Source organism: Sebastes fasciatus, chromosome 19 (assembly GCF_043250625.1).
Source record: "Sebastes fasciatus isolate fSebFas1 chromosome 19, fSebFas1.pri, whole genome shotgun sequence".
In the NCBI taxonomy this organism is placed as follows: Eukaryota; Metazoa; Chordata; class Actinopteri; order Perciformes; family Sebastidae; genus Sebastes; species Sebastes fasciatus.
Window position 1 is genome coordinate 6,968,508 of NC_133813.1, and position 25,391 is coordinate 6,993,898.

Consider the following 25,391-nt stretch of genomic DNA (forward strand, 5'->3'; position numbering starts at 1 on the left):
AAGTTGTTCCGCGCCCCCCCCAACACACATCTGTGCACCTCTGCAAACACAAAGCCGGCCTTGCTGCTCTGAACACACACACCTGTGTGCACACTCAGTTTGACATGCAGCTACACACACATACAAGGCCTTCCCGTTGCCTGTAACACCGCATGGGTCAGACGGCCTTTGGCCCAGCAGGACGACCCGTAAACACACTTCCCAACTGAACTGTGTGTTTCTGCTTTGCATGCGTCCTCCCCCTCCAGATGTGAACTGGGGCTCGTCGACCCAGGCTCTGACCTACCACCAGGCCCTGACCCACACTCTGCACCTCAGCGGAGTGGAGGACCACATCAAGAACTTCAGGTACAAAACACAAAGAAGCACCCCACCATTAAAGCTGGACCAGGTGGTATCTCATCAGACTGTGTGGTCACGGAGTTATGGCAACGCAAGACTCATAGGCTAATGTTTTGACACATAAACAAGCGCTGTTGTTGAACTTTATTTGTGGCCAGGACGAGATGATATGGTTGACATCAATATTACTTAATATTAAACTAGATAATAAATATGGGAATCATTCACTGTATATATTTGTTCATGTTCAAAGGGTTTAACCTGAGCCAGGGCATACAACAATGATAGCAATCACATCACATCCATACAGGGTTAGTAGTATACAGCTGTTAAAAAATACTAATTATTATAATCGGGGAGGAAAAAATGGTACTGGAACATCAACAATTGGAAATGTAATAGTATTTATTATCATTTTTATCATGATCCATAAACTTGAAATACACCTCAGAGCAGGTACTATTATTATTTCTGTGTCCACCATGTTACACATGTTCATTCTCTGCATGCTTGCACATGTGGTGTGTTTGAGGACGTATTAGTGATAGTGATGTGCCTTCGGACTGTTCCCATGGCAGCAAACCAAGCAGGAGATTAAAAGGCATCTGATGGTGTCTTCAGAATGACTCGTGTGTTCCTCTGAGCTCCCTCTTGTCTCCTCTCAGCGCCTCCATTAAATCCCGTGGTGCTTAACATATTTGCTTTGATGTGCGCTACTCTGCTCCTGTTTTTTGTCCTTTGCTAAGAAGACTAGAGGCCACTGTGAAGGTCAAGCTGCTCATTTAAAAAGCTAGCAATGCTGTAAATGTCACGGCAAAAGATGAATATACTATGTGTGTATATATATATATATATATATATATATATATATATACAGTAGAAACAGTGTTGATGTTTTCTGTTGGATGTGTCTGATTGCAGACCCCAGTGTTTGGTGATGACTGGTTACCCCAACTCTCGTCCAGCTCTTCTGGATCTGGTCCACAGCTTCACCAAGAACGTAGGCCTGATGATCTGTGGTCATATTCGCGCGGTGAGTAGATACTACTTCTTCTTTTGTGGTTATTAAAAAATATGTTCTAAAAAACATACACAGTTGGTTTTAAAGGGACTATCTGTAAGAATCAGAAATTGCTTGTTAACAGCGACACCTGTGGCCGTGAAGTGAACGACAGTCAGCGTCCTGCTGCTCGCGCTTGTGCTCGCACTACGTGACGCCAGCGAGCATCGGTCAAAACAGTGAGGCGACACACACAAGACTAGGGATGCTAGAAATTAGCGTTTCAAAGACTGTTTAATTTTTTTATCGTCTTTAACTTCCAAGAAAGACAACTGAATAATTCGCCCCTCTGGTGTGAACTTGGCGTGTGAATCTCTGGCATAAACTAATATTCATCTGTTATTATTTATTTTTGCTCCTGCTTGAGTATTTCTTTCTCTTAGTTCTCTACATTTCTCTCTCCTTCTCTCACTCACTGAAGGTCCTTTCAAACACAACATGACAACGGTACCACTGCGCTCTGAAACCCGTTATTTCTAACGGCTTGCGCCGCGCCACGACGGCTTTTTGCTGCACGCTGTGGCGAGGGCAGCTTAAACACGAGCTCAAACTGCGCTGTGTCACGAGCATAGACTGCTCTCTTCCGCTGGGAAACAGTTGGTGTAGCTCTATTGTCGTCCGGGTAAAAACAGTAGGGATTATACACACTGTTCAGAAACAGGCTGAAATAACGAAAAGGAAAAAAAGGCGTGAAAATTTGCCATAAATCGGGAGATATACGGGAGAATTGTTACCCCGGTAGGAAACCTGGAGACGGCGATGAAACACGGTAGTCTTCCGGGAAAATCGTGAGGGTTGGCAAGTATGTTGATGCGTTTTGTTCCGCTCCTGTATACACGGTGTAAAAAATCTTTTTACAAATCCCCTGCTGGTCATAACTGCTTCATAGTGGAAAGACCTTTTTGATAGGATGAATGCAGGCTCTGTGCAATCCAGCAGCCCTCTGGCTCTGTGGAACACGCCGTCCTCCAATAGTGGCCTCTGATCGGCCCTCCTCCTCCTCCTCCTCCTCCTCCTCCTCCTCCTCCCCTTCCCAGCGTCTATTTCTTCCAAGTTAAATGGTTTAAACATTCTCTGCTAATGGCATTACCGTTTCCTGGCTGAAGAGCAGCTTTGTGAGCTCTATTTTTCAGAAATAAACAAAGTCCCTGATGAGGAGGTTCAGAGCAGGACTTTGTTCTACAGGTTGAATTCTCCTGTCTGTGATCTGATTAAATTAAGTGATGTCTGACCTTAGAAATGTGGACATGCAGTATTTCATGCAGGGCTGTGGGATTGGTTATATTTGATGTATGTGTGTGTGTGCGTCCACAGGGTTACAGAAGGCCAAACTTCAAAGATCTGACAACAGACCAGGCCCGGTACCAGCGCTGGCTACTGAAGAACGAGACCAAGGCCTTCTACACGCCTGTGTTCGCCGAGGACATGAGGCAGGGTGCACAGTACCTGCTCCAGGTAGGAAAACAGCAATACTCAATCTCAAAATGGATTCAGCTTCTCTTGCTCGGGAGGATACGACTGCTCTGCACATAGCCGTTTTTTCTCAGGAGGCATTGTTCAAGCCTCTCGTAGACTCGCACAGCGAGTGCCAACAACTAACAACAGCCAGCCGTGTTGGCTCACTGTATTCCGTTGGTGTTCATAAGCACATGATTCTAATGCCACATTTTTCACAAAAATGTTGCCAACAAGAAATGTTTGAAGTTATTTTTCCTGGTTGAGAATATTCGTTGTGTAAGAGGCTATAAAATATATTGAATTTTGGGCCCCGTTTGTGCTTAAACTTTCTCACATGATCTCAATAAATCGCAAATCAAATCATGTTATTTTTAGAACCCAGTATCACGTACGTGGTCTCAGGGCTGTAGCACTAGAGTCCAGTCTTGGTCTCAAGTTCGGTCTCGAGACCACAAGTCTTGCACTTGTCTTGGACTTGTGTCTTGTTGAATTTGGAACAAGTTAGGAAAGCAATGTTTAAGTTAAGCCTGATGTTGTCTTTCCCAGTCACGTCCACACAGTGAGGCATACAGCTTAATAATTAAAAGACTGGTATCGGATCGGTACTCGGTATCGGCCGATACCCAAAGCCCAGGTATCGCTATCGGGACTGAAAAAGTCGGATTGGTGCATCCCTCGGTGCTGCCAGAGTTTCCACCTCAAATGTGAAAACTGACAGTGACAACTAGCCTGAGAGTGAATCTAATAAGAATTGGCTCCAGTGACAGGCTTCATTTTTAATTTCCTGCTCCAGAATGAATGTAGCCAGCCTTGGAAATGAAAAAAATGAATGAATTAGATTGTAATCTCCATTCTTCCCCCGTCTCAAGGCTGCCGGCCTGGGTCGACTCAAGCCGAACACCCTGGTGCTGGGCTTCAAGAACGACTGGAGGGACGGCGACATGATGAACGTGGAGACTTACATCAGTATGATCCAGTAAGTGAAGCTCCTCCAGAGAGACACATTAAAAAGCTGAGTGAAAAGAGTCACCAGTCGCACTATTGTAATACAAAGGTTGTACTGATTAGACTGAAGAGGTTGAGTCATCTGAGAAAACTCTCTGAAGAAGAAGAATGTTAGTTGTGAGAGGAAATACCTTCATGTGAGAGGAAATACCTTCATGTGAGAGGAAATGCCTTAATGTGAGAGGAAATACCTTCATGTGAGAGGAAATACCTTCATGTTACTCCACTAGCTCCTTCCAGGAGTGCTGTGCTCAATAGGCAAAAAATAACACATTTACACTGCATGAAAAAAACTGCCCCAAACTGCATGTGATTATCATAAAGTGGGCATGTCTGTAAAGGGGAGACCCGTGGTTACCCATAGAACCTATTTTCATTCACATATTTTGAGGTCCGAGGTCAAGGGACCCCTGTGACAATCGCCATACCAGTTTTTCCTCGCCTAAATTTTAGCGTAACTTTGGAGTGTTATTTAACTTCCTTCATGACAAAGCTAGTATGACGTGGATGGTAGCAATGGATTCCTTAGGTTTTCAAACTTCATATGATACCAGTACCATCACTACAGTACCTTCTAGCTTGCTGCTTCACACAGGCTTCAGAAACACGTATGTGATGTCACAGACACAAAGCTGGAGCCCCGGGGGCAAGAATTTGTTTGTAACTTGATGCAAAAATGTATTTAGGAGTTTGTACTGTGTAAGCTCAACATACACTGAAACATTATAGTCTTTAAAACTATGGCCTCATGGTTATGCAATAATACAGGTTACAAAAATACATTTAGTTTGCAGTGTGCTTTATTTGTGCAGAAATTAAGACATTTTCAATGAATTACTTAATTCACTAAAATAAATTATCACAAGCTAATTGGTTAGAACCTGAAGCCTTTAAGCCCCACGAGGGTCCAGGGCCCCCAGACCATGGCTAGTATCCTCATCCAGACCTAGAACTTTTATAGTATTAGGAGTATTCCAGGTACTACTACACACACTGTATGTACTTGTATTAAGACAGGAGTACTGTGTTTGGTCCATGTGAAATCATGTCATGTGAGTCTGTGAATGAAGGACTTAAGCTGAATGATTGTAAAGTGTGGGGATTATGGCATTAGAGCTGAAGGTCAGAGATGGTTCAGCGTAGCAATATTAAAATCACAGCTAATACGCTCAGCAATGTGCCCTTTACTTTCCATCCACTGAGTAGCCGACACTGAGTGTACACACTACACGGTACAACCTTCACATGCTTGAACCTGCTGTTTGTTATGTACAGTTCTCCCAGTAGTGCTCATTTGTCATCCTTTTTAAGTATCTGTTTAGTTGTCACTAAACGTCATTCTGTCCACTGCCTGTTTTAATCTTTTATTTCTGTGTTGTTTTTCAGTGATTCCTTTGACTTCCAGTTCGGTGCTGTCATTCTGCGACTAAAAGAGGGACTGGATGTGTCCCATATCCATGGACAAGGTATCAAGCATGCATATACACACATCATGGTTCCAGAGAAGTGTTTAGCAATGTGGTTGATCAATGTGATTTTTCCAATATTGACGTGTCTCCAAAATCACATATAAAAGAATCAAATTGATAATCAACACAGTTTATAACGATACTGCGAACAACTAAAAACTGTACTTCAGCATTTTAGTGTTGCACTTCCATTAAGTTGGGGGACTCATGAGAAACGGGTTAAAACAAGTGGTCAAAAATCAAAGCTGCAGAGGTCTGTATGAGTCAAGCTCCAAAAATGCTGGACCCTACATTTCCCATTATGCAACTCGATAGTATCGTTTGTTGATTTCATCGGTGAGTCCCCCCACCTTATGGAAGTGAAATGTTAAATCTCTGGAGCAACCCTTTAATTCAAAAGAGATGCTGTGTCTGTGATGACTGCTTAACTAGTAGTTATGTCTGATTTCCCCATTTCTACGTTTTTGTTTCTCACACTCTTTAAAATAATCCATGTTTAATTCCCAACATCTTTTTTTTTTTCCCCTCTCCTTGCCTTATTCTCTCTTCTCTCTGCATCTTCCTCTCCATCTGCCCACTCGTTTCATTTCCTCCCAGACGAGCTGCTGTCCAACCAGGAGAAGTCCTCTGGGATGAAAGATGTGATTGTGTCCATAGACACCAGCAAAGACTCTGACGCAGATTCATCCAAGCCGTCCTCCAAGGCCACCAGCCTCCAGAACAGTCCGGCAATGCAAAAAGGTCAGCCTGCCTCAAAATATATATATATATTTATATATATATTTATATTTTATATTTATATTTGTATTTATATATATTTATATTTTTATATATATATATTTTTTTATATTTTTATATTTGTTATATATATATATATATATATATATATATATATATATATATATGTTTTATATTTTCATTTATTTATTTATGTATATATATTATTAATATATATATTTTTTCTTTTTATTTATTTATATATATATATATATATATATATATATATTTATATACAGTATGTGTGTTTATGTTACTCAAACACCAGTTCAGGTCATGTCAGAGGAAGGCTTTTCATCCAGGAAATCAGTTTAACACCATTCTCAGAGATCCCTCTTAATCCATCAATGGCTTCCTTTATTGTGCCTCTATACACACACACACACACACACTGCCCTGACAGGAAGTCGCCTCAGTGACCCATGACTCCAGTCGTCCCACTGGGCCAAGTTTGTTAGTCCACAGAGAGAGAGAGAGACCCACACAACTCTGAGCAAGCAAACAAAGAAAGTGTTCCCAGATCGGAGCAACAGGCCTCATCCGGTCTGGGTTCATGACGGCTGTTAAAGTATTTGGTGTTGATATTTCTTGTTGTGGAAGCCTTTCATATTATGAACAACAAAGCCCTGTACATGCTTACTTTATGTCTTCTTGTAGGATGATGAGCTATATGTTGACACAGGTCAAAATGAAATCATTACAATTTTGGTCAAAGTTTAGGTACAATATTAAATCTGTTATCCCTGCAACGAAATCCCATGCTGTGCATGTCGCCCAAATCCACTCACCCATACCCTACTTATTATTAAAACAAGTCTCAGCCGTTACTTTGGTGAGTAAAGTGATAGAAATGATAACGCCTGTTCTCTGTTTAGCTCCCGTTTTACTTAACCGTTAATGTAAACTCAACAGTTCTTCCATGTTTACCTGTTGTCTTGAAAAATTTCTACATTTCTACAGCACTAATTCTATAAATACAACATTGCTGTGTCATTTTAACAGAAATACAGTCCTAATTCTAAATGCTCCTGCATATTGTGATCACTATTTAAAGTGGACATATCATGAAAACCTCGCCTTTTCAGTGCTTGTGCACATACATCTGGAGCGCCTACCAACCCACAAAAGATCCGTTTTTGTGGGGGTACAGGGGGTCTTTAGGGGGAGATAGCAGGTCAACAGTAGATGTCACATAGAAGTGGTGTACATCATCTGAAAGCTGGGAACCTGAAGATTAATTTGAGATGCTGCTCAGCACTTTGTGTCAAGTTGTGTGAAAAAAACGGCATGTTTTGTTCCCAAAACTAAATGCGATTACCATAAAGTGGGCATGTCTGTAAAGGGGAGACTCGTGGGTACCCATACAACCCATTTTCATTCACATATCCTGAGGTCAGGGGTCAAGGGACCAAATGGCCGTTTTTCTTGGGTAAAATTAAACCCAACTTTGGAGTGTTATTTAGCTTCCTTCCCAACATGGTTGCGTGACATGGATTCATTAGGTTTTCTAGTTTCATATGATATCTGCGTCTTCACTCCAGCCCTAAAACTGAACCTACTAGAGCCTCTGAAAGACAGTAAAGTGATCCCGCAGGTTCTCAGGGGGTTAATGTGTACCCAAATTGAGGGGGCCCACACACATGGTGAACATGTTGGTGTGGTGAAGGTAGAAGAAGTAGCAAAGTGAAGATGAATGCCTTGATTTGGGTAATCCTCTTAGTCCCTGCTTGAGCTCCCTCTGTACCTGAGCCATCATTAAGTCCCCCCCCCTCCTCTTTGCGGACTTCATTCCACTCTGAATCCCCCTCTTTAGTGTGTGTGTGTGTGGTTTCATTTTAATCCAAGCATATTGTCAGTGGAGTAGTTCAGCTTTGAGAATTAGAACTGATTTATGCGGACTTGATACCCCTCACATGTGCTCACCAAATGGCCAGTTTGATTGAACCAGAGTCGAGACATGTCCAGAAATCAGAGAGAACAAGTTGAGCTCTCTGTTAAAGCTCCTGCCAGTGGAAAAGCTTCAGCAAAAGCTCCGTGTTTTTCCATGAACCTCAGTCTGTTCGCATGAAGCATTATGACTGTTAACTTTCTGTTACACTCATGTGGATCCACGACCAACGAACCTCAGTTGTAAGTTACTGGCACATCACATCAACATTTCACCTCAATTTTTTTTGTTTTCTCTCCTTTTGTCTCACATTTCTCAGATGACGACGACGACGGCAAAGCTCCAACTCAGCCACTGTTGAAAAAAGGCAGGAGACCCACTTTATTGTGTTGCCTTAAAACCTTTCTTTCTTTCTTTCTTTCTTTCTTTCTTTCTTTCTTTCTTTCTTTCTTTCTTTCTTTCTCGGCTTTGTTTTTATCTTCATCTCCATTCATCCATCCTTCTATCACCTCATATTTCACTGTATATTCTGAAGTGCTCTTGTACTAACATACCGTCCCGCACTGTGCCGTCTCTGTCTTATGTCTCTGGTCCTTGTTTCCGGCCCGCTAGCTTCTTGGCTTTGGGGAATAACAGTTTGTCTTTTCCTCTCTTTCTCCTGCCTTCCTGTTAAAAGTCGCCAGCTTGTAGCTCGAGCCCAGCCTCTGAAGCTGTACTCTATGTGATAGTACCTTTTAACTCAGTCCAAGTCTCGAGTATTTAATGTTGTGCGTGTGTGCCAACATTTCAATTTCCTCCTTTTTTTTGTCTTCAGTCTGTCTCGCCTGCTGCTTCTTCTCTCTCTGGAGGTGACAGTTTGTCTGTAGCTTTCTCTTCCAGGATGAAAACGGCTCTCCTGTTTTCATGTTTCCAGCTCCGTCCAGCTAACTCCTGAACTGCTCTCCTTCTTTCTTACTGGTGCTCTTCCTCTGTGTTCATTAAACCAAAATGAAATCCAAAAAAATAGTTAAAACTTTAAGTAATTTTTAACACATACTTACAAAAACTCATGCTGTATCTCAATCCGCATTCTTACACTTGATATTTTGAGTGCATTACTGCGTTCACACCGACAAGTACGGCAAAAGGCAGTGCACTATGAGAAGCCAGATGGTGTACTCATAACGGTCAAAAGTTAAGTGTGGAACGCTGGTCGTCATCTTGGCCACGTAGCGGAAGGGGGAGGGACCACCAAAGTTGTGAAAATGTCGGAGATGGCGGCGTATGATGATGATTATTTTGGGGAGTGGCTTTGGAGGGAGGCCTGAAGCAGCCAAGTCTCATGGCAAAGCATTGCGATGGACCCGCCTGTCCACCGGAAGAAAGCATGTCAACGTCAAGTTTTGTGGCGTAGAGACGTGACTATTACACGCCTGCATGTAGGTGCAGTGTTTTGTAGTGAGGGTTGTCACGTGACGGAAGTCTAACTAGTCAGTGTTGACGACTTGGTGCTAGATTTAGTGACTTTTGGAGCTAGCGACGCTAGCTGCTTTCATTTGAAAAGAGTTGGCAACACTGGGCCGGGTTTTTCGGTTGGATCATTTTTAAAACCTAGCATACTCTTGCTAGTTTCTTGAGATTACCAACCCTAGCTTTAAGCTGAAGCATGTGACGGTATGCAACTTAGTGGAATGTGGATAAATCAGGAAGCTATGCAGTATTATGTTTGCAAGTGCCTTAGCTGGCTACATGAGCTTCCTAACACATAGCTAACATTAGCTTGTTAACAGCTAATTTCATCATCTTCACGATCATTTTCGTTAACAGCTGCACCCCTGGTAGACATATGGTTCTAAAATAGTCCATTGACCTGCTGAATTCTGATGCAGGCGTTTTGTTAACGTTTCGGCCCTCGGTTGCATATTGTGGCGCCGATTGTTTTCCTTTGGTGGGCGGGGTTTTCAGAGTACGACACGTTGCGCTCTTAAAAACAAGAAGAAGCGGTCAAATGTTGCGATCGTCATTTCCGGTAAGTGCACAACAGCTGTGTTCGACCACACAAGTAAGTACACAGTGTACCAACGGAAGTATCCGAATTGAGACACAGTATCAGTCTTCCTCTAACAAATGAAGAGTTTGTTCATTTGCCAGTCACCCTTGCTCAATTCAATACACTTACAGATGTTAGTGTTAAAGCCTGACTTGGTCTGGTTTGACCAGCAGCTTGTGGTGGCTGATGTTGGCTTGCAGACATCACTGAGTCGGTTCACTGACTTTATGACTCTTCACATAAAGACATCCCCTTAACGACCGTATCAGTGCAAACCATCGTTGTTCATCTCAGTACACCGTGAATATTAACTGGTACTGAAACGATCACGATGAGCAGCTTCTTAAATGTGTGGATTTGCTGCATTTGTCTGTATACAGTATGTCGTTCTAAATCCAATATTATAATTTGGTTTGGAAGAAACAACCAGCAATCTGAGGACGCCGTCTTCAGCTCTGGGAAATTGTGATGAGAATTTGTTTTCCACTGCTTTCTGACATTTTATATTTCATTCAATTCAAAATAATTACACATAAAAAACATGTAAACATACAAAATGTTTTGAAATTGAGATACAAATTTACAAGAGTAGAAAAGCAGTGGCCAGTCATACTGTCATTCAAACACAATGCAACGTAATCCCACAGACACACTGACGGTCCATGAATGACAAATCCAAGCAACACACAGTTTTGCTTACTTGCTTACTGTTCCGTTCTCAGGACGTCTACCAGCCAACAAATGATTATACTCATTACAGTTGTTCTTTGCCATCTAAATGAGCTTTTGCTGTGTCTGTGTTGTTTGTGTGTGCGTTTGGCAACTGTCCCTGCAGACAAGAAGAGCCCGACTGTACCGCTGAATGTGTCCGACCAGAGGCTGCTGGAGGCCAGCCAGCAGTTCCAGAAGAAACAAGGGAAGGGCACCGTGGACGTCTGGTGGCTGTTTGATGACGGAGGTGAGTCTGGGAGATTGTTATCCACTATACCCAGATCAAACATAGTCCAAATAGCTGTGAGAGGCAATGCACCAGTTTCCACTGCATGAGGACCAAGAAAATAGATAGATAGATAGATAGATAGATAGATAGATGTACTTTATTGATTCCAAATTGGGAAATTATTGTGTTACAGCAGCAGGTTATCCAGGCAATGCACAAGAACAGTACATAACATTTACATGTCAACACTAGAGAAATATATCCATAGAATACAAACTATAAAGAATATTGGAATACACTATAAATATACCCGACTACTACAGCTAGCAAAAAAAAAATCGAAATTATAAACATAGAATAACCCACTATATACTGTATATTACAGGACTAAAAACAGAAGTAGGTGGTGGAGAGAGAGGGTGGTCAGGGTCATCCGTGATGGATAACAGTTGGTTCAGTGTCCTTCTCTCCACCGCAACATCAAAGGTGTCTGGTTTGCAGCCAAATAACACCTATTATTGTTTATACTAGTGTGACGCCGCAGCTTATATAAGAGTTTCCCAGCTGGGCAACCATGCATCACCTTTAAGTTAAAATAGTTTTGTTGGCAGGTAATGTATTTTTTATGCTTTGTTCACAGTCAGAACATACATTTGGTCTACTATGAATATGAGAGCATAAAAGAAAAAACAATTTGAAACATTTTGCATTTTTCTATCATGACTCTTGTGTCTTGTACAGTTAGTATGACTCAGTACCCACAGCGCCCCCAGCTGCACATATGCTGTAGATGCATTGCCACTAAAAACCACAGATGAACGATTAGTCTACAACAACAACGCACAGTGTTGACTAATGGTTTTGTTTACTGGTTGGTTACTGGACACAGACATACATGTGCCAGAACAATGTGAGTAATATAAAGCTGCAGTCAGCAGGACAACACCGAGGCGCGGAGCTCTGACAAATCAATCCACAGCTGTTAGGAAGATCAAACCTATTAGTGAGGTGTTGATCGGTGGAGCCGACGGAGCCACTGTGTTCATGTAACTTCATTGGCAGAATGATTTGGGGTCTCTGTCAGCCCAGCGGGGTGTAAAGATGTGAACAAGACCAGAGGCATGACTCGTGTGTTCGAGACACCACGGCATGTGACACCTCCAATCTGGCTCCTCATCATCACCATGTCGGCCGCTTCGCTGTTGACAGCAGAGACTCTGACACTCTTTGGTGCAGGCAAAACTGTTGTTAGGAGTCCAACGATCACACTTCTGTCTCTGGATGACGATTTATATATATTCTATACTTTTACGTCCACCAACTGACACATAGCAGGTGTTTAATGTTGAAATCACAGACGCTTTGTGCTGAGTTTGATGTATCTTGTCCAGGTCTGACCCTGCTGATCCCCTACCTGCTGATCAACAAGAAGAGGTGGAAGGACTGCAAGATCCGCGTCTTCATCGGAGGCAAAATCAACAGGATTGATCACGACCGCCGAGCGTAAGTACTGCAAGTTCTCCCCATCAACAGATTCAATTATGAAGGTTATCTAAAGTAGATAATACGATATTATAGTACGTTTACCAAAAGCAATGTCCCAAGTCCACCACACCTGCTAGCAGATATTAACTCTGTTATTGAGTCTTTTGAAATGATTACATGCACCCTTGAATTGTTGAAATACTACAACAACTACCACTGCTACTACAATAACAATAATGATATTAGTTAAAGATAATAATGATTATTAAACATTAAAAAAAAAGCTTTTTTTTCGGGCTCATGGTATTGGATGAGAACAGGATGAAGCCCTGGTGCAAGCTGGACAACATGAAAACTCCCCAAACGTGTGCATGCAGAAGTGCATATAAAAGCAGGCGTGCAGCTTGTTAGCAGTGAACACAGGGCAGCCATCTGCTTTCCTTTCAGCACCACACGCCTCTCCTCAGCTGCTGCTGACAACATAGAATCCACACTGACACAGACACAGACACTCTGTTCTGTTGATGCCGCGTTTGCACACAAGTCTTTGTTCACGTCAGCCATAAGAACTTAATATATTGATATACAAAATGTCTAAGATGCACTCGAAATCCTGTTTGTGTCTTGTGCATTTTCGTTGGGAAAATTGGCAGCATGACTAAGATCAGTCAAATTTTAAATATGGTGCAAATGTACAGCAAACACAACACAATATTTAGCTGTAAATCACAAAACACTGTTATTTGCCACTTGTAAACATTTTTCAAATTTGTAAATTGGCCATTTCAAAGTTACAATTTGGTTGATGTCCTTCATGCATACTTTGGGACGATGTGTAGTCAGGACACAGTTTGGGAGATGCAACATTTTGATACATGTCCGAACTGACTCAGAATCTTAAAAAGGATCTTTTGTAGGCATCAAAATGCAAAATCTACTTACAAAGCTGACTTACTGGCTACTTAATAAGGCCACTAAGTGCTGAAGAAATAAACTAAAGGATCCTTCTGATGGTTCTGCACCAGCCAGTATGTTTTCAATTTTACATTACTGATTACCAATTCCCAATAACATTTCAGACTCTTGAGCTTGAAGGTTTATAATTGATCTTGGGAATAGCAGTTTGACAAAACATTCCTAGCACAAGGTTCACTTACTGGAAGGTGTTAGAGACTTGAAGCAGACAGCTAATCCACCGGACGCTTTAACTGATAACTTCCAGGGCTCGTCGAAATACATTTTTCTGCGTACGTGCACTGGTGCATTTATCTTTTAAATCTACATGCACCAAACCTTTTTTATTTTACCTGCACCAAAAAGTGTTTTCAATGCACCATTTGGTGTATTTGTCCTTCATTCTTGGCACTTCCACCACGGCCGGATCTGACCGAAAAAAGCCCAACATTCTTTTTTATGATAATTCAAATATGAGGAAACCATCAAGGAGTTAAAATGTCATTTCAGCTGGATTCCCTTTAATTTTCTCATAGTCATAGAGGTCATAGTCAAGGCCATTCTGGACAGGATTACATCCAAAATGTCAACAAATGTCTGAAGAAAAACATGTATTCATTGAATTTATGAGTGTTTAAAAAATGAGGACATTTCCAATGTGTTTTTCTGCGAGAGAGTTGGCAGCCCTGAACAGTTTCGTGCACCGCTGCATGTCGGCCTGAGAATTATATGCACATGTTATTTTGAGCCCTGACTTTTATTACACAAGAAGTAAAGGGCAACTAAAAATTAACTGAGTGTTTATTATTCAACAGCAAGTTTCAAGTTTCGGCAAACTGAATTGTAAAGTGGAATGGAATGAATTGAGACTATGTTGTTGGAAAGTGGCGAAAACCCAGAAAAACTACCAGTATGTTCCCTTAAAGGTCCTTTAAATAGACCAAATAAATAGTGGAGCCAGCTGTTTGGAGCAGCAACACATCATGTGAACATCCTGTCTGCTCTGTGGTTGTATTCCCTCTGGATTATGTCTTCGTCAGAACCGTTAGTGTGTTGCCAAGAGTGGTAATTTAATGGTCATTAGGGTAGAAGCTTTTCTCAGCAAATCTCATTAAAGCATGCAGAGAGGACAAACACTTCAACTCTATTTCAGTGTCTTCGAGACATTAGTTTCCTATGTTTCAGAGATACGGGTAGCTTTCTTTCCTACAGCCAGATAAGTATATTGATATCAATCTCATGTCTGTGTACGGAGCAGATGTCAGGATGTGGTTAGCTTAGCTTAGCATAAAGACTGGAAGCGGAGGGAAACACCTAGCCTGGCTCTGTCCAAAGTTGAAAAAGAAACCAGTGCTGAACTTAAAACACAAGATTGATATTCTCATCTGACTCCCTGAAAGAAAGCAAATAAGCCTATTTCATAAAATGTCGAACTATTCCTTGGATGTAATATTTCCAGTATTATCATAAACCTTCACAACAGAATCCGTTTTCAGCACAAAGACGCGTCTCACCCTCTGCTGCTCTCACTGTCCTTCCCGTACAGCTGCCTCCTACCTCCTTTTGTTGGATAAAATTAGCTCGGTGCTAGTCGCCGATCCTTTTGTCTCTGTGTACGCTCTGTGTGCACTTTGAACTCCCCTTTGTGTTTGTTTACACCAAAAAAAATACAAATTGGCCATTTCAGCCAATATCTGACACTTTAATGTTTCCCTCTCAAACTTGAATGAATTCATGCAGCATTTTGTATCAATAGGCAAGTAGGTTGCAGTATGTATTTTAGGGCTGTCATGGCATGATTGTCCATACTTAATCACGATTAATCACACATTTATCTGTTCAAAATGTACCTTAAAGGGAGATTTGTCATGTATTTAATACTCTTATCAACATGGGAGTGGACAAATATGCTGCTTTATGCAAATGTATGTATATATTTATTATTGGAAATCAATTAACAACTCAAAGCAATGACAAATATTGTCCAGAAACCCTCACAGGTACTGCATTTAGCATAAAAAATATGCTCAAATCATAACATGGCAAACTGCAGCCCAACAGGCAACAACAACTGTCAGTGTGTCTGCATGTGATTATCATAAAGTGGGCATGTCTGTAAAGGGGAGACTCGTGGGTACCCATAGAACCCATTTTCATTCACATATCTTGAGGTCAGAGGTCAAGGGAGCCCTCTGAAAAAGGCCATGGCAGTTTTTCCTCCCCAAAATGTAGTGCAAGTTTGGAGCGTTATTTAACCTCCTTCATGACAAACTAGTATGACAAGGTTGGTACCAATGGATTCCTTAGGTTTTGTAGTTTCACATGATGGCAGTGTCTTCACTCTAGCTTTAAAACTGAATCTGCTATAACCTAAAATCATTAATACGTTAAAGAAATTAGTGGCGTTAAAACTAACTTGCGTTATCCCTCATGTTTTTGATTGTACAGGACACATATGTTTAACTTTGAACTTATTCCTGCTTTCTTTTAATGCATTCAGTTCAAAGGGTTCAGTTCACCCAAATTTCACCCAAAAAATTTTGTTTACTTCACCAGAACTCATTTTCAATAGTTTTCATATCGAATGGGAAAAGATAATCTTATTTTTCTAGACTGAAAATCACACATTTGACCTTATGAAGTGAGTGAGTTTTATCAGCTTCTTTGAAGTTGAAGCCAAAGGAAATGACTCTCATACCCAGAATGCCACAGTGCTCCCCGTTAAAGCCTGTCCCACCTGCCTCCCCCCTCCCAGAAACTCCACGTTCAAACGGAGCTATTTAAAGCAGCTTTTCCCCGGCCTTCAGGATGACTCAGTGCTGTTATCTCTGTCCACAGCTCCTTTGTTTGAAATGTCTTGCAGCTGGTTTCCAGTATTCACCCCAAAGCTCTTTGTTTTTGCATTTTTTCTGTGCAGGATGGCCACTCTGCTGAGCAAGTTCAGGATAGACTTCTCGGACATCACCGTGCTGGGAGACATAAACACCAAGCCCAAGAAGGAGCAGTAAGTTCATCCAGCTTTTCTACCAGCTGATACACATTTTAACAGTTTTCCTCTCAAATAAAGGTCACTAATACAGACCATAACTATATTGAGGGGCCGTGTACAGCGCTGTCCCTCAATACTGGACCAGATTCAGAAATTGTTGTAGCACAGTTACCCTTTAATATTTAAAGTTCAATGTTTCACATCTGTCATTAAGCTGCGATAAATGATAATAGATGGATGAGTCTACAGTATAGGCAGGCAGAATATTTGCCACCCTCATGTGTTTGTGTGAAGACATCAGTAGAATCAGAGGCTCAGACAAATGAGCTTACATTTACATTTCAGTTTGCTTTGAACAGATCATGATGATATTTATATGATGTTCGAAATGACTATATGGGGGTCTGATATTCTACATAATTATTATATATTCTACATCGCTTGGGGTCATGTGGATCCATAAGTGTTGTTGTGCTGTAACTTAAAGGACGGTTTCAGCTAATTACAATTTGGGTTTCACTTTTTTAGCTTTGTCCATCTGCATCTGTCCATCAGTAATCAGAAACATTGTGGTCAGAGATCTAGGAACACAGTGACATCCCTAAAGAGAAGTCAGAAACATGTGATCAGACAGGTTTGTCAAACAAAGGAGAACAGTAAGATTACTACCCAGACTTCCTGCATCAACTTCTGCCTACTCTACTCACTGTGTAGTTGTTTGCACTCCTGCAATGAGGGATTATTAGCAACATTTCAGCTGCGCTCCCTTTCAGTTTGACCTTTAAATAAAGGGGTTTGGATAAACTGTTGACTTGTCCGGGGTCCTTGACCTCTACGTATGTCTTTGTATTTACATCGCCGTCATAATTGATAAAAACGATGGCCAAAACTACAAAAACAATACTCAAGTTGTAATATACCTGAGTTATGCTTTAAATCTTGAAGCTTGATTTGGCCATATACTTTACAAGAACAAAATAACACCACTCAACACAACCCTGTGCCGTTGTATCCCTGTCTATCGTTGTCCCATTTAAAACAAATATGAGTGAACGTAATCTCAGTGTGAGTGTTCTTTAAGGTGTTGTTGCCTGGCTTGTATAAAGGGGTTAACCACGACGCTGTTGTTGTTGTTGTGCAGCGTGTCGGCCTTTGAAGAGATGATCGAGCCGTATCGGCTGAAGGAAGACGACATGGAGCAGGAGGCGGCTGAGAGGCTGAAGGACAGCGAACCCTGGAGGATCACTGACAACGAGCTGGAGCTGTACCGCGCCAAGGTCAGCACACTGCTACTCACTCTAATTCACTGTGTTCTGCATCGTTCTGTGTCTCTTTCATTCACAAGTTTAAAGGTATAATATGCCTGGTGTCTGTATCTACAGAGACCCTTCAGCCCTCGGCCTGGATTTTCTCTTTTCTTCTTATTTCTTATTTTGCTGTGTTCGGGACGTTTCTGAGCTTCAGCAATAACATTTTATTTCTCTGATTCACTGCTTTGTTCTCACTAAGTGAGTGTGTTTTAACAATGTTTCGCTTATGAGTTATTGATCCTGTGAATATCTTTCCAACTTTACAGAAGTTAGCAAAAGTTTCTGTTAACACCAACGGGGAGCCTCGCATGAGCAACGTCATGCATAACAACTAGTCAGAATGACGTTTGAGATATCTGAACCTGTTGATTAGGATAGTCAGAACTGAATTACAGATATCTCTAACTGTCGTTTTGACCAGTCAGAATGACGTTATAGATATCTGGAATAACAATTCTGACTAGTCACGATGAAATTGTAGATATCTGTAATGTTAATTCTGGATAGTCAAGCTTAGCTATTAAATGTTAAAATGGCTTGTCATAGAATACATTTGTAATGCACTGAGTGGAAACAGTTGAGAGTGAGCCAGCAGCACTGTGAGCCGTGCTGCTGGCTCATAGTCAGCGTCACAGCAGCTCGTGATAGTTATCTGTAAGCTGATACCTGAATGTTTGAACCGGTTTTTGTGTTTGTTTTTGCTCTTCAGACTAATCGTCAGATCAGACTCAACGAGCTGCTGAAGGAGCACTCAAGCACAGCCAACCTCATCGTCATGTAAGCTGCTACTCTTTGTTTGTGTATGTGTGTGGGTGTGTGTGCTCTTGAATAACACAGGTGGCCTTGTTGTGTAATAGTTTCTATAACAGTGGTTGTGCTCTGCTGACATTTTTTTTTAATAATTACAGTCACCTCAGGAATGCAAGTTTACATTTTGCAAATGCATTTTTTTTCCATTTTAACATGTTGATTGGACCCACTGAGTGTTTCAGGGAGTGTACCTCTGTAGCAGCTGACTCCTTTAACCCTTTGAGACCCACAATAGACCCGTTTTTGTCTTTTTTTAGGTGTGTATAGGGGGTCTTTAGGGGGAGATAGCAGGTCAACAGTAGATGTCACATAGAAGTGGTGTACATCAACTGAAAGCTGGGAACCTGAAGATTAATTTGAGACACAAATTGATTCATTAATTAATTATTTAAAGTTAATTGTAAAAGTGTATAAGGGTTTAGAACATTATGATAGAAGTATATGATGGTCATCCCCATGCTCCATTAAGTTGTTGTAGTAATTTAGAAAAAGCCATGCTGTGATTTGGTTTCAAAAACATTTGACATTTGGAGATTTCTGTAAGAATGGCATTCCTTGGCAATTGGATGGCGAGCACTTCTGTTGTGTAAACTGCTCAGAAACCCCCTTATTGTCAATCTAGCTAGGAAAGCCATCCATCCTCTGAATGCTCCAGGTCTCTAGTTTGTGGCTGTAACGTTTCATGAGGCTGTGATTATCCTAGAGGTCACCACAGGTCATTTTATACAGTGGGGTCAAGTTTCATTAAATTGGTCTCACTACAATGAAATGGCTACTATGGGGACTAACATCATCACACATGAATACAGTTGGGCTCATTGGATCCACAAGAGTCTCAGCTTTACAGTGATACCCACTTTATGTGATTCCAAGACTAATTAGGGACCCCAGTATGGAGAAATATTCAAATTTACCATTTTAGAATAGGCGAAAATAACACATTTATACTGTAGAAAACTGCCCGGGATTAGCACAAAGTGTGCGTGTCTGTAGGAGGAACCCCTTTAAATATGGCCAGTTTTTCCTCGCCAAAAATGTATCCCATCTTTGGAGCGTTATTTAGCTCCCTCCCTGACAAGCTCTGAGTATCAGCAGCCCCACTAATGATCGCCCTCTCTTCTTCTCGCAGGAGTCTGCCATTGGCCAGGAAAGGCGCGGTGTCCAGCGCTCTGTACATGGGCTGGCTGGAGGTCTTGTCCAAAGACCTGCCTCCCCTCCTCCTGGTGCGCGGCAACCACCAGAGTGTCCTCACCTTCTACTCTTAAAAAAAACAAACAAACCCAAGTTTTTAAAATCTCACATCCACTTCTGCCTCTGGGGGAGCAGACCCACATACACATCCCAGTTCCAGTCCAGACCTAAAGGTGCACCACATACACTCCAGGGACGGTAGAAAACACAGCCACTGACGGAATCAATGCTGGTAATATGAATAAAGATGAAGGAAGTGCTATTGGCTGAGATGTGTAAAAGCCCTAAAAAGTGATAGAGGAATGTCGGGGTTTGGGTGGGAGAGGGGGGGGGTGGTTGTAAGGTTGCCCACTCTGCTCTTTTTCTTTCTATTTATTCCAAGATGTCTGGGTTTTTTTCTCTTGTAGCTCTAGTTTCTTATAATTTCCTCATGACATTTTTTCATTTTTGTCGAAGTTGATTTCTCTCAGGCTCCAAAGCAGTCGTGCACAATGTTCACATTGTCGTCCTCATGATATCTTGATGTCATACCTAATCGGACCAGTTGTTTTTGTGTGTCGCAGCAATAATCACCCCGTTGTTATCCTTAAATATTGGGAGAGAACCATGCAGAATGCTTTGCAAACACCTTCTGAAGCCTTATGGATGTGCCTTCCAGTTAAAAATCAGATGAAATAATTATAATCTCTATCCAGATTGACAATATTACTTATGATATTAGTGGATACTAGTTAGTTTTATTGAGTTTTTAAATGTGATTCCTTCTTAGTTGGAGCGTTGTATTTATGCGAGTGGATTGCATGAATTTAATGAAGGGTGTCCACTTGATTGCATGAAGACTTACTCTGTCATTTCTTTTCTCTTTTTACCCTAATCAATGTTTTATTTTGGGCCATAGCGTTTTTATTTTGTATTCACTTTTGAGTCTTCCTTTTTAAAAACTGTTGAATATTTTACGATAGCCTCAGCTAGTCGACACGAGACACGGTTTATCTTTTAGGCAACGGCGCCTAAAAATAATGTTTATATGGGTCTTAAATTTAAGATCTTCTTGTTTTGTCAGAAAAGATGTGAACCTAGTTTTCCAATCATTGTCAATGTGGAAAGACTATCTCTGCTGATTGACTAAATTAAGTCTTTCTTTCAACAACGTTTTGTGTTTCTGTGTCCACATGTACGGTTCTTCCCCTGAGAAAAAAGAAACTGCGCTACCCAACAAGCTAGCTAAAACCTTGCCTTAATGCTAGAACTAACGATTGTCATGATTATCTCTTATAAGCCATACTGGCTGGACGGTTTGTGGGTAAATGCAGATAGCGATCCATTGGTTACATGTTATGAGAAGTGTTTTCAGCACAATTGTCTTCTTTACTGTATATGCATCTTAATTTTCCATCCCATAGTCCACCTGCATTAGTCTGTTACTTTGCTTACTGTAGGCCTGCGTGTTCGCTGGCGAAGTGGTCAATCAACACATGTAAACATATTCCACTTATGCCAGCTAGTTAGCGCCACAGTAGACTTGGAGTTTTGCACTCACGCACGCCTGTCTGGCTGCTTGTTTGCCATCTGCTGGTCTCTCCATTCCTACGAAAGCCTACAGTACATGGGCACAGAGAATGAACGACACACAAGCTTCACACTGGAAGACTTGCTGGCAGGAAGAATGTGACAGTAGAATGTGTCGAGGCTGAGTGAAGATATACCTCTATGCATATGAGCTTGTGTTGCGTAAGTACTTGTAATAAAAGTCCGTGTCCATGTAAAAGGATCTACTCTCCTCAGTTCATATATAAAGGGCAAGTTAGGCGCTGGCTTGTAGCCTTTTAAGGGTACCAAGAAAAAGCCATGTATAGACCATTTCATCATTTTAAACACTGATGTTCTAAATAAGGTCACAGAGAGTATTGACTCGGCCAGGGGGTGTTGATTATTTTCAGATAACCACACAGCTCTGATGTAGTTAACCGGTTTAGCTGTGTTTTGGAGTGGTAAAGTTGCATTTATTCTAAAGGTGCTTTCAGACTGAACGCAGAGTGAATTTTGGAAGCTCCAACATCGCTTGTAAAAATCAATGGATGCAAATTCACGCCTGGGCAGCCCAGATTTAGGCACATCGGAGTGAGTCAAAGGGGACATATCATGCTCATTTTTAGGTTCATACTTGTATTTTGGGTTTCTACTAGAACATGTTTACATGCTTTAATGTTCAAAAACACATCCTGTCTGTCTGAATATACCTGTATTCACCCTCCGTTTGAAACGCTCCGTTTTTAAGCACCTGTCTCTTTAAGAAACCCCCTCTCAAAAAAGCCCAGTCTGCGCTGATTGGCTTGAGAGAAATGTGACATAGGAAGGGGAGCCAAATATAAATGGCTTGTTGAATTACATGTTTTCTGATCGAGACAGACCACAAAAAAACGGACTTATTTCACAGTTTGTAGGTCGGTAGGCGCTCCAGATTTCCAAATGTACTGTATGTGCACAAGCACTGAAAAAGTGAGTTTTGTCATGATATGTCCCCTTTAAAAATGTTTCAACATGTGGGAAAAAAAAAAAAATCATGCTTATCCCAAAGAGTTCCAATTCATGAAAATAGGGAGACAAGCAAACTACAAATTTAGTCGTTATAAAAGTAAAGAATAAACAGGAAGTCGCTGTTAAGTTTTGAAATACAAGTTGATGGCTATCTTACATTGAGCCACTGTGCAGTCAAAACATGGACTATTGAAACACTTTAGTAGAAGAATTTGCACATTAGTGCTCAGTCTGAACACCTTAAGGTTGGCTTACACACACAAATGTTCTATTTCAGTGCATTGCCCTGAAAAATGAATTTGAATTGCGGATAACGTAAGAGTCCGTGGTATAAGCAGGATAACGTTTGGCTAGATTTATCAAAAGATAACTGCACAGCTCACTGTAAATTATCCCATACTTCCACTTTAACGTCAGCCGTTACCAGGAGCGTGAACTGTAACAGAAGAAAAGCTTTATTATGGCGACTGGGGGGGTTTATTGATTTAGAAACTGCCACAATGGAATAAAACAGGGTTCTCTTTTCTTCTAATGTACTTTTTTCCCTCTGCATTTCCCCCCAGAAATTAGCATTTAGCTTGTTACTTTCATGTACTCTGTCCTTTAACTGTATGCAATTTCAAAAGAGGATTGTGACACAATGCTTATAGCTTAGTTGAATGTACTGTATAATAATGAAAACACTACCGCTAGGAGTTAGCATACATAGTCGCCCTTTTTGTTTCCCCATCATGTATATGAACTCTTTTCCATGCATCGATTGCTGTTGGTGCAGTGTACTGTGTGTCAGCTTCGTTGTGCCGTTAGCGCTCATACGACTGTATCACTCATCACTATGTGCTTCACCTGCAGAATGTGTAGGCCAGGACTTTGATATACATACTGTATGTATGTATGCATGTGTGTGATGTGAGGAGAGGTTGTTTTTTAGTGCGTTCAGCACATACACATGAACTATATACACACTCACCAGTGTATTTAATATACCCTGAGTACTTTTAAAGTATGTGGAAAAAGCATGTACTGGGTGAGGAAGTGTAATCCATTTGATTGAAGGCACAGTCAAAGACGAGGTCTGCTTATGTTATAGCGTGCAACAGCGTCCCCCAAATGCCCAAATATCGTCCCAGCTCGCTGTTAGTAGAGGTTTTTGGCTGTGAAAAACCTTCCTTAACACGTCATGCATAGAACTTTTCACAAGAAGAAACACAGTCCAAGATAGACCAGAGGATAATTAAATTAAATCCGACCCAAAATGTGGTCGACCCAATCATCTGTTCAGATATTAGACGTGCGGATCAAGCAGATCGGGACTCTGCCCGATCCAATTCGACTCAATTTTGACCTTGGTTTCAAGGAACCAAGTGGACCTGTACATGTATTTTACTGTTTGTTATGGGTTTAATAATGACATAACTAAGTATACTTGACCCCAAACTAGGATATCTCTACCTCTGCTGCTTTATATCCATTTTTAAAAAATCTGTTCCTCGCAAATGACCTGACTTTATGAAACACTAAATCACTGCAGTGCCGCTATAAGTGGCATTTGCAGAGTTACAGTGTGACGTCTGTCGATATCGCATCATTTCCTGTTGGTACATATTGATCTCTTGTATAGTAACTGCTAAAACAACATTTGGGGTCGCTGTTGTGCACTATAACAAAATCAAGGAGTGTGTCTTTATAACTCCATTCATTTCAGTTCTGCTGTGAAGCACTCCCTTACTGTTACAGAGCAACAATATTACAATACAAGAACACGGGTTACTCTATATTTGTATATTAAAGAATCTATATATATGCCTATATAAACTCATATATAAATGTATTAGTCTGACCCTGGAGGGGATCTTTTTGTCTTTGATATGTCACATTAAACAAAAACGACCTCCTGTCATCATTTTACTACCAAATAATAGTGTTTGTGTGTGACTTCATTTATCTCCCGTTAGATTTGACGATGTTCTACTGAAGAAAACCAAATGTCACCTGTACTCATATGTCCGCCACCACGTCATCATTTGACTGAATCATTGTATGTTTTAGTTTTTTTGCCAAAGTCCCCTCCTTCCTCTCCAGTCTCCATCCGTCATGTGTCGAGCCATGACGATGGATGATGTTGTCCACACTGCAAACTAACCTGTAAATAAACTTCATAGTCTAATGGCATACATTAGGGGAGTGGAATACTTATGTCAAATTTCAGCATGGAGAAAGATATTTATTTTAGTTCAGGATTTTCTCCACTTTTTTTTCTTTTTGGTATATTTTCGGTTTTGGTTGTAAGTTAATTTGCATGTTTTTTTTTTCTTTTATGAGTTTGTTGCCTTTTGATTTTAGCAAATTGTGTCTTTTTTCTCTTTTGGAGTCTGTGTATTTCTATCTTTTCGATGCCTTTTCTTCAAAAAGGCATCGCGTCAAAGCAGATCAAACCTGTTTTCTCCTGTTTTCACACAAACAAATGTGGATGGAATCGACCCAGCCAGTTGAAGCAGTAATGTTTTGATACACTGTACTGTTAACAGTCACAGATATGCTTTTTCTAACATTTTAACATTTATGATTACCAATACTTTGTACATCTTTATTGCAATAAATAAATCAAATGAAATCAGTCACATTTGATGTCTCCTTTTGTGCTCTGTATAATTTCAGCCGGTTAGATTGTTGTCAGGCTATTAAATAGGCGTAATAAGTCACTATAAGCATCATCGATGTGGGTCAATAGGGGCATACTAAACCCACTAGTATGTTGTATCATCTAGTCGCATGGTGCAAAATGAAACAGCGACCTCTAGCAACCATAGTAATTATGACAGGTGTAGTATAGACAGTGTTCGTTTGTGGTCGTAGTTATTTTAACCTCAAACACAATGTTTTCCCAAAACTTAACTAAGTATATAAGAATAACATCAGCTGACAGAAAGTTAACATGGACCCAAGCTGTTGCCTAGCAACGCAATTCCGTTGCAATTCAGTTGAACTGCACTAAAACGGAGCGTTTCAGACAGAGGGGTAAATACAGGTATATTCAGGCAGACAGTACGAGGAAAATAAAGTTTTTTTTTTTTAACATTACAGCATGTAAACATGTTCTAGTAGAAACACAAAATACAAGTATGAACCTGAAAATGAGCTCGATA

The 25,391-nt window shown here is 40.9% G+C and overlaps 1 protein-coding gene across 2 annotated transcripts in view; it reads left to right on the forward strand.

The window, feature by feature from the left end:
- LOC141757725 (solute carrier family 12 member 2-like) overlaps positions 1-24,859 on the forward strand; it is a 62,237-nt gene extending 37,378 nt beyond the window's left edge. Inside the window, exons 15-27 of one of the 2 annotated variants that reach the window (XM_074618451.1) lie at positions 249-348; positions 1,264-1,375; positions 2,717-2,857; positions 3,730-3,836; positions 5,252-5,331; positions 5,932-6,075; positions 8,319-8,366; positions 10,864-10,986; positions 12,360-12,471; positions 16,325-16,411; positions 17,538-17,673; positions 18,416-18,483; positions 19,646-24,859. In XM_074618451.1, coding sequence (XP_074474552.1) covers positions 249-348; positions 1,264-1,375; positions 2,717-2,857; positions 3,730-3,836; positions 5,252-5,331; positions 5,932-6,075; positions 8,319-8,366; positions 10,864-10,986; positions 12,360-12,471; positions 16,325-16,411; positions 17,538-17,673; positions 18,416-18,483; positions 19,646-19,781 — 1,394 coding nt within the window. In that variant the 3' untranslated portion in view covers positions 19,782-24,859. The remainder of the gene's footprint in view (positions 1-248; positions 349-1,263; positions 1,376-2,716; positions 2,858-3,729; positions 3,837-5,251; positions 5,332-5,931; positions 6,076-8,318; positions 8,367-10,863; positions 10,987-12,359; positions 12,472-16,324; positions 16,412-17,537; positions 17,674-18,415; positions 18,484-19,645) is intronic. The other variant, XM_074618452.1, reaches the window with a different exon arrangement.
- The last annotated feature ends 532 nt before the right edge of the window (positions 24,860-25,391 follow it).